Source organism: Boleophthalmus pectinirostris, unplaced genomic scaffold (genome assembly GCF_026225935.1).
Source record: "Boleophthalmus pectinirostris isolate CB_2022bp ecotype Guang Dong unplaced genomic scaffold, ASM2622593v1 HiC_scaffold_5, whole genome shotgun sequence".
In the NCBI taxonomy this organism is placed as follows: domain Eukaryota; kingdom Metazoa; phylum Chordata; class Actinopteri; order Gobiiformes; family Gobiidae; genus Boleophthalmus; species Boleophthalmus pectinirostris.
The window spans coordinates 2,837,592-2,847,249 of record NW_026571404.1 but is presented as its reverse complement, the minus strand read 5'-3'; the positions used below and the strand labels follow the sequence as shown (position 1 = coordinate 2,847,249).

Below are 9,658 nucleotides of genomic sequence, written 5' to 3'. Positions count from 1 at the left end.
CTCAAAGATATTTTAGAGTTCATTTTTACAGTTCGTTATTCATTCACTCCACACTCGGTGGTGGTAAACTACTACTGTAGCCACAGCTGCCCTGGGGCAGACTAACAGAAGTGAGGCTGCCAATCTGCGTCATCGGCTTCTCTGACCACCAACACTCACACGCACCCCAGTTTTATACTAGGCAATGTGGGTGAAGTGTCTTGCTTAAGGACACAGCAAGAAACCCAAAACATGCTACATAATTCTCCAGGAAGAACTGTTAAGAGCAAAGGTCAATTAAATACAATCAATCAATTAATCTGCCCAGGGACGACAGGTGGAAATGAGCACTGGTGCCACACTCTGGTACAACGCATCTCTGAGGTCTCTTTGTTGAGGTTCATGTAGATTGTGCACTGTCCCTGTCTCATTAAATAAATAAATTATTAAACTACACTTTTTTTTTTTCTTTATGTGACTGGCGACCCCCTGTGGCACCTGATTTTCCCTCTGGTCTCCTATCCAAGTACAAACCAGACCCGGACCTGCTGAGCTTCTGAGATCTGACGGGGATCAGGCTTTGACAAACTGCTATGGCCATAATGAGTTTGCAAGTTCTGGTAACCTATGGCACTTAACTATAACTCAACTTCTGTTAACTTGTAGTATGTTGAGATAAATTGCTACAAATTACAACACACAGCTGTAGAAAATGCAGTTTTGATTGTGTTTTGGAACTGGAGAGAACAGTTTCTTTCAGTCACACAGTATAGAACATGATATACTTTATATAAACACAAACGAATTGTTGACAAGTAAGAATGGATTCATGGAAAAACATAATTTAAGTTCACTTTTTTTTATTTTTTAAGTCAGAATAATGTTTGGGTTTACAGTGTGACCCCCGCAGCATCACTGGTCACGGGGTTTGCGCATCTCCACCTGAGCAGCATCTAAATGGTCACTCCTCCTCCTCCTCCACACTCCCTCCTCCTCCTCCAGACCCCAGCCTTCCCCCCCCCGTGCCTCCCCGTTATTACTGCGTCTCTTCCACCCGCATCCTCCGGCTCCTGTGACGCGCCTCGGTCTCCAGCGGCGGGGAGCGGCGTCGAGAGGAAGAGGGGAGGCGGCGGAGAGGACGTGCCCGCAGCCTGAGCGCGCCAGGACGGGTACGGGGCACGGTGCACAGTGACAGCGGCGCGAACGGAGCTTTACACTGACCACATTTCTGAACCGGCTTCATCGAGCGGACCGTCACCTCCTCCACGCCGCGCTGCAGAGCCTCCACAGCCGCATCCGGAGCGCAGCGATCCCCGTCACAACATCAGTACGCACCGCGGAGAGGAGCGCGCAGCAGGAGGGTCCCAGAGCAACAGGGGATGGAAACATTTACCCGGAACACTCAGCTCCTCCAAACCTCATATTTTAGCTCGTTCTTTTACCTTTTCACGTGTCTGTTTGTGTCCGAATTCCACGAGGATTTAACGCGGCGTGACAGCTGCATATCTGCATTGTAATAACCACTTTTGGCTCTTAAAACTGGCACTTCTTCATTTTTTTGATCGACTTGGACTGACATGGATCAGTAGGTTTCCTGGAGATTGGAGGACAGAAGCTCGGGATGAAGCTGCAGAAGCAAACCTGATGTTTTCAAACTAACCACAAGTGAGTAGATGATCTTCTGCCAGGGTTTTGTGGCTGCAGGTTGCACTGGATCTTTACATTTGCTGTAGCATATAGCCATTTAAAGGTCTTAAATTGCGCAAAATTACAAGTGTAGGAGCTATTTACTTGTTTAGTTTATTAATTTAGTTCTGTTCATTTATATAATATATTTTGGCTGTGTTAATATTATGTTTGTTCATTTTAGTCTTATTCGGTACTATTTACTTTTTTGTGTCCAAATGATGAAGATAGTATCAGTCATTTTGTAGACAAAAAAAAACAAAACAGGTTGTTCATGATGTGCATGTATGGAATTTACTGCTGACTTTCCCGATTATGTGTCAAAAATCAGAAAATTTAGTTTGTAATTCAAGAAATGCTTTTCGTGCATGGTATATTTGGCTGAGAATAAAATAAATAAACCAGAAATGAACCAGGTCTAAACAAGGACTAAACAAGGACTGAACCAGGTCTAAACAAGGACTAAACAAGGACTGAACCAGGTCTAAACAAGGACTAAACAAGGACTAAACCAGGTCTAAACAAGGACTGAACAAGGACTGAACCAGGACTGAACCAGGACTAAACCAGAACTGAACCAGGACTAAAGCAGGACTGAACAAGGACTATATTAGGTCTAAACTAGGACTAAAACAGAACTAAACCAGGACTGAACCACGACTGAAACAGGACTGAACCAGGACTAAACCAGGACTGAACCAGGACTATATTAGGTCTAAACTAGGACTAAAACAGAACTAAACCAGGTCTAAACCAGAACTGAACAAGAACTAAACCAGGACTAAAACAGAACTGAACCAGGACTAAGTGTCAGGATGGGCATGGAGATGCACCCGCATAAAACCGTCAAGTGACCGTGGGCAAAAGGACCGGCGCAGAAGTCCACGCTCCACGGGGCAAAGTGCAGACCATGAAAAAAACATGAAAAAAGTGTGACTTATAGTCCGAAAAATACAGTAATAATTACATTTACACGGCTCGATGAAACTCGTTTGTAAATGTTTTCCTCCCTTGTTCTTTCTCTGTGGTCCCAGCTCATCTCCGAGGCCATGGTGCTCTTCAGTGGACAGCTGAAGATAAAGATCTGTGAGGCCGTGGAGCTCAAACCCACGGCCTGGTCCATGCGTCACGCCGTGGGGCCCAAACAGAGCCCCCTGCTGGACACGTACATGGCCCTCAACGTGGACGAGTCCCGCGTGGGCCAGACCAGCACCAGGCAGAAGACCAGCAGCCCGACCTGGAACGAGGAGTTCACGGCGGAGGTGCACGGGGGGCGGAGCCTGGAGCTGGCGGTGTTTAACGACGCGCCCATCGGATACGACGACTTTGTGGCCAACTGCATCATCCAGTTCGAGGACATCCTCCACAGCGAGAGCAGGCACTTTGAGGGCTGGGTGAGTCACTTTTGGAACAGAGATACTAAAATAATCCAGTGAAAGAATCATTGTGAAAATAGATCAAATCCTCCAGATAAACCACACGGCCAGACAAAAGTTTCAACACTTTTTCATTTTATTTTCTTCTTTATTTCCACTGTTACTGGCAAAAGGAGAAATTAAATTTGTCAACTGGACAAAGTTTATTGGAATTGAAGAACTGAAGAAGCAGTTTGGATGAGCTGTGAAACGTATTTGACCAAATAAACTTTGCCTTCTTGACAAACTGAATTTCTCCTTTTGCTGTGGATTCTACCTGGACGACTCAAGAATCAAAAACTATGAATGACTCATGAAGAATGTAACAAACCAAAACTCTAAATATTTTTTTAAAATCGCCTTTACTTTTTGGTTTGAACCCTGGTTTTGGCACTTTTGGCATTTCTTGACCGTTTCAGGAGACTTCATCATGAAGCTCAGTGAGAGAAAGTCCAGGGTTTACAACAAAGCAAAGAGTGGCTCCTCTGAGGATTTGATTTTGTTGATTTATTACACTTTTTCTTTTCTGTATAATATAACATCGTACATAATTCCATTTACCTAACTTCATATATTTGACGTCTTCTGTGTGTTTATAAAATGTAGAAAGTAGTGCCGTAGTACTTGAGACCGCCTTTTTACGGCCTTGGTCTCATGTCGGACTCGACCGTGTTTGGATTCGATCTTGTTTCGGTCCCACTGCTCCTGACCACTGCCCAGAGACATTTAAGGATGGGTCAAATGCAGATGACCCATTTCCATACAGAGAAAGTTATTTGGTAGTTAGTGATCGTGGAGGTGCTGCTCGCTGCCTCTGGAGCCTGTACCGTGAATTTGAGCTGAGGCAGGACTCTGGTTTTGAACTGGAAGGACTTGACTTTGGAGGAACTGACTTAGAAAGCAGGGCTCTAGTCTGCGTGTAGATCTACCTTAGCTGGAGGATTCCTATTGTGCATGTTTTGGGTTGATGCTTGGAGGAAAACCCACCCAGACATGCAAACTCCATACTAAAAGTGGGAAAAAAACTGAGGCACACAAAAGTACAAAGCCTTCCATACTAAAAGACTTTGCCTCCAGTTGTGAGGCAAAAATGCTCAACCACTGTGCCATAAACATACAGAAGCAAACAGTCTTGACATAAAAAGTGAGCGTTTAGTTTAGCAGTGTTGCCTCAGCTTCAGCAGAAGTTGCACACTGCACATTTGACAAACATTTGAATAAAATCCCACCAACACTGATTTCCTCAGAAGTTTGCTCAGTGTTTGTGGTGATGAGAACCGAAAGTGCTCTGTCATGTCCGGACATGAACTCACAGCATGACCCAGTTTAATCAGAGCTGTCACTTTCACTGTACACACCTCTACAGACTCAGAGACGTACGGCTGTCATGAGAACAGGAGGGATAGTTTAGTGTAATCTCTCGTCCAGGCAGGGTCCAAAACAAACAAAAACTTTATTCTGACAGGTGGTCCCTGTTGACCCAATACAGTCCTAGTTTTGAGCCTGTGTCCCCTGTCCCAGCAGATTTATAAAAAATGCAGATTTCTCCCAGTTTTATAAAAGAAATGTCCCTATTTTTGACAAATTTGATCCCTGCCAACAGTAAAGAGGCATAAATTGTAATTTATTTAAATAAAATACAGAAAAGCTGCTTAACAACGACCAAAACACAAAGAAAATGTGACTATACTGACTCACATGTTAATAATGAATGGCCCAAGTGCAGAACAATTTTCCTTAATTACACACTCGTTTCACAATTTAATTATTACCAACCGCCACAAATCAGGAGTGTCCCAGTTTTTGATTTTGAAAATCTGATCACCCTAAACTGGGCAGGGTTTTGAGAGTGAAAACTGAGCCGATGGCGCAGATTGGCAGCTTTGCTTCCATCAGTCTGTCCCTACTATTGGAGCTGTGGTTACAGGCCCGGCGCCTCACAGAGGCAGATAAGGCGCTCGCTGAGGACGCCTCATGTGTCTGGGGCACCATATTTTCTTTAGCCGACCTACCTAAACTGGAATTTGCTTAAACATAATGTAACACAAAACTCAGACTGACAATCTACACGACCAGGCCGACCCCCACCCACGCTCTGCAATTTACACTGACCCGAAATGTGTGAGTGCAACACCCACCAACACAACACACCAACACACCAACACCCACCAACACCCACAACACACACCCACACCAACACCCACCAACACACCAACACACCAACACCCACCAACACACCACACACCCACCAACACCACCAACACCCACTAACACACCAACACCCACCAACACACCAACACACCAACACCCACCAACACACCAACACACCACCAAACACCACACCAACACACCAACACCCACCACAACCACACCACACACACCCAAACACCCACCAACACACCAACACCCACCAACACACCAACACCCACCAACACCCACCAACACCCACACACCACACACCACACACACCACCAACACCCACCAACACCACCCAACCACCACAACACTAACACACCAACACACCAACACCCACCAACACACCAACACCCACCAACACACCAACACCCACCAACACACCAACACACCAACACCCACCAACACCCACCAACACACCAACACCCACCACACACCCACCAACACCCACCACACCACACACCAACACCCACCAACACACCAACACACCAACACCCACCAACACACAACACACCAACACCCACCAACACACCAAACCCACACACACCAACACCCACCAACCACACCAACACCACAACCCACCACACACCAACACCACCAACACACCAACACACCACACACCAACACCCACCAACCACACCAACCACCCACAACCCACCAACCCCACCAACACCACCAACACCCACCAACACCCAACACCCACCAACACACCACACCACAACACCACCAACACACCAAACACACCAACACCCACCAAACACCCACCACACCCACCAACACACCAACACCACCCACACCAACACCACCAACACACCACACACCACCAAACCACCAACACCCACCAACACCCACCACACACACACCAACACACCCACCAAACACCCACCAACACCCACCAACACACCACCACACCAACACACCAACACCAACACACCACACCACCAACACACCAACACCACCAACACACCACACCACACACACCACCAACACCCACCAACACCCACCAACACACCACACCACACCACACCAACACCCACCAACACCACACCAACACACACCAACACCCACCAACACCCACCAACACACCCACCAACACCCACACACCACACCAACACCCACCAACACCCACCAACACACCACAACACACCAACACACACCAACACCACACCAACACACCAACCACCACACACCACCAACACACCAACACCCACCACACCACACACCAACACACAACACACCAAACACCCACCAACACACACCAACACCCCACCACAACACCAACACACCAACACCACAACCACCAAACACACCAACACCCACCACACACCAACCCACAAACCACCAACACACCAACACCCACCACCACACACCAACACCCACCAACACACCAACACCCACCAAACACACCAACACACCAACACCCACCAACACCCACCAACACCCACCAACACACCAACAACACCACCAACACACCAACACCTTCCTGTACGAGCCTGGACCCTCCCAGATGTTAACAAGCCAAACCAACCCCCCACTTCAAAACGCTCCATTAATATCATGTAATATTATTATTATGACGCTCTGTGCGTGTTCACTTTGTTATATCTTGTTCACGAGTCTTTCAACTTTACTTAGCACCACTGAAAAGAGAAAACAGTGCATTAGCAGCCGGCTAATGGGCTAGTGCCCGCCCTGTGTGGTTACAACAGTAGTTTACCACCACCGGATATGGACTGAATGAATAATGCTCTCTAAAGCATTTTTGAGTGCCCAGAGAAGTGCTGTTTAAAACTGATGCATTAGTATGATTATTATGATTAAGATCTCAGCTGTATTTCAACATCATATGATTAGTTTAACCAACTAAGAAGAGCAGCATGTGCCAGTTTAAAGGACACAAGTAAGGACGGTTAGATTGTGTGAAATGAGCTGTTTGTTTTCCCCGTGTCCCTGGAGACTGTGCAAGAAGCTATCTAAGAAGCTAGATGTGGACATTTAAGATGCTACAGGCTTTTTACACCACATGTGGCAGAAAATGTGACCTTCCAGAAGAAAAACTTTGAGGGAATGGACTGTTTCGCCACCAACTGAAACACTAGAGCGGAGAGATTGTCGGTAGTTGATCATTCTGATTAATTTCTCCTGACATCCATTGTAAATGTGTTCCATTGCAACAGTCGGGAAAAATATGGATGCCCGAGAAAGTTTAATGTCCAACTGACTCGGTCTGCACCCAACTACCCCGAGTTTGTGTTTTGGAAGCCCGATTTGATTGGACGTTCCATTGCACTTTCTTGAGTTGGAGGTCAGTTTTTTACCTGAGTCCCGAGGCTAATATAAGTTCGAGACCTTGGTAGTTGTGTTCACCTGGCGCCCCCTGGAGGCTGCTGTGATGCTTCAGGACACAGAGGAGGGAGGGACACGTTTGGCTCTTCCACAGGCTCTGCTGAAACCTCCCTGAACTGTCCTGACCTGAGACCTTTGCCTGAGACGCTCTGTGGGAACGTTGCAGCAAAACCTGGATTTCTCTCCGGATCAATAACCTCTTTCTGTCTCTTTCTCTCTGATGGTGAGTGGGAGGAATGTATGATCCGATCTTCAGCCTCGGAGCCAGAGCTGTGTTTGAACTTGTCGTGAACAGAGCTGTGAAGGAGATGTTCAAACGTTCAGGGAGGTGTGGGAACCGATGCACCAGGCCCCAGTGTTATGACAGAGACAGAAACAGTGTGAGGAATCAGCAGTTTGTACAAAGAACAAACACCTCCCTCATCATACAGATTAAAAAAAGAGCAGTGGTGAGTGAAGTCCTCAGATTTGTAAAAGTAAAAGTACAGATTCTCGAACAAAGAAATACTCAAGTAAAAGTAAAAGTATTAAAGTGCATGTTTAAAATTGTACTGGAATAGTAAAAAGTAAAAGTATTTCAAAATTCACACATTTTCGGATCAAATAAAGCTTCAAATTCACTGATTTTGATTTAGATTTGTATTGTTTGTATTTTGTTTGCTCAAAGAGTTAAAAATAAAAGCCTCAACCTTTTCAGCAGGTCTCAAACTATCATGAAAAAACACTTTTACTTTTCAGTCTTGTAAAAAAAAAGTAGTTGAGTAGAAAGTAAAAATAATTAAAAAGTATCTTGTAAAATGTACTGAAGTAAAGTACAGATAAGTAACGTTTATACTTAAGTACAGTACTTTACCACTTTTATTTTGTTATGTTCCACCAATGAAAAGGTGGAAATTTAAAAAAAGAAATTAAAACAAATTATACTGAATAAAGAAATTGTCATTAAATGTTAAAATATATCAGGTGACAGACTTTTGATTATTATTTTTGTAATCTGTGACTTTAAATTGAATGTGGCAAAAATGTTTATATGTAAAAAACAAAGAAAGAAAGAAATCACTAAATGCACCAAATTCCAAATATCAGTTGTGGATATCCTCGTTGGACATTTACCGTATTTTTCAGCGTATAAGTTGCACCAGCCAAAAAACGTGTAATGAAGAAGAAAAAAACACGTAAGTCACACTTTTTGGGGGAAATGTATTTGATCAAATCAGAGACCAGGAACCGACATTTCCTGTGTAAAATCAAGTTCTAGTAAAAACAACAGAAGAGAGAAGAACAGACTGTTAACGTCACATATGAACAGTTCTTCAGATAAACTATAACATAAACAACAGAACAGAACAAGTTTAACAAACTCTCCATCTCACTCCAAATCACTAAATCCATTCAATTCTTCAACCTCGGTGTCACTTCTGAACAACTCTCTGCTTCCTCTTCTGTGTCGCTGTCGTCAGACTCAGCATCAGTTCCAGTTAGAATTATTCGGGTCTTTCTGAATCCCGACAGGATGGTTTCGGTGTCACTGAAGTCCAGACTTTGTCCATCCATCCAGTGACTTCAGGAAAGTTTCACGGTGCATCCTCCTGGTGTCACAAGTTTCTCTCTCACTCCGAACTTTCTTTCTGCTGCTCGATTTCCATTTTCAGCTTCAGATTTCACGACTTGCAGTTTGTAATCTGCAGAATCTGATTTTGTTTTTTGGGGCATTTGTGTTCAGTTTTCTCAGTCTTTGTCTTTATAAGTTTGTTTAAATGTTAAATTGTTCAGTGGTGCAGAAGTAACGGTGCGATCGACTGACATGATACAGACAGAACAGAGGCTCTTTCTGCAGGAGACATGCGCAGTAGAGCCAAGTGACAGTGGTACAGGAGGAACAGGAGCAGCAGATACTCACACACAAGACTAGAACCTCTCCACACTTCACCAAAAACATTTTAATATAGAAGTCACAGAAATAGTCCGAAAAATACAGTAAGTTAATGTAAGTGGCCTGTTTAGTGGTCGTAGTCAGCTCAGTCAGTCATGTTTAGGGT

The 9,658-nt window shown here is 44.8% G+C and overlaps 1 protein-coding gene across 2 annotated transcripts in view; it reads left to right on the top strand.

Annotated features, from left to right (window-relative positions):
* Positions 1 to 2,714: 2,714 nt before the first annotated feature.
* LOC110162858 (protein kinase C epsilon type-like) overlaps positions 2,715 to 9,658 on the top strand; it is an 87,868-nt gene continuing 80,924 nt past the window's right edge. For both annotated transcript variants that reach the window (XM_055163019.1, XM_055163020.1), the window contains exon 1: positions 2,715 to 3,059. In XM_055163019.1, the coding sequence (XP_055018994.1) occupies positions 2,715 to 3,059 (345 nt within the window). The remainder of the gene's footprint in view (positions 3,060 to 9,658) is intronic.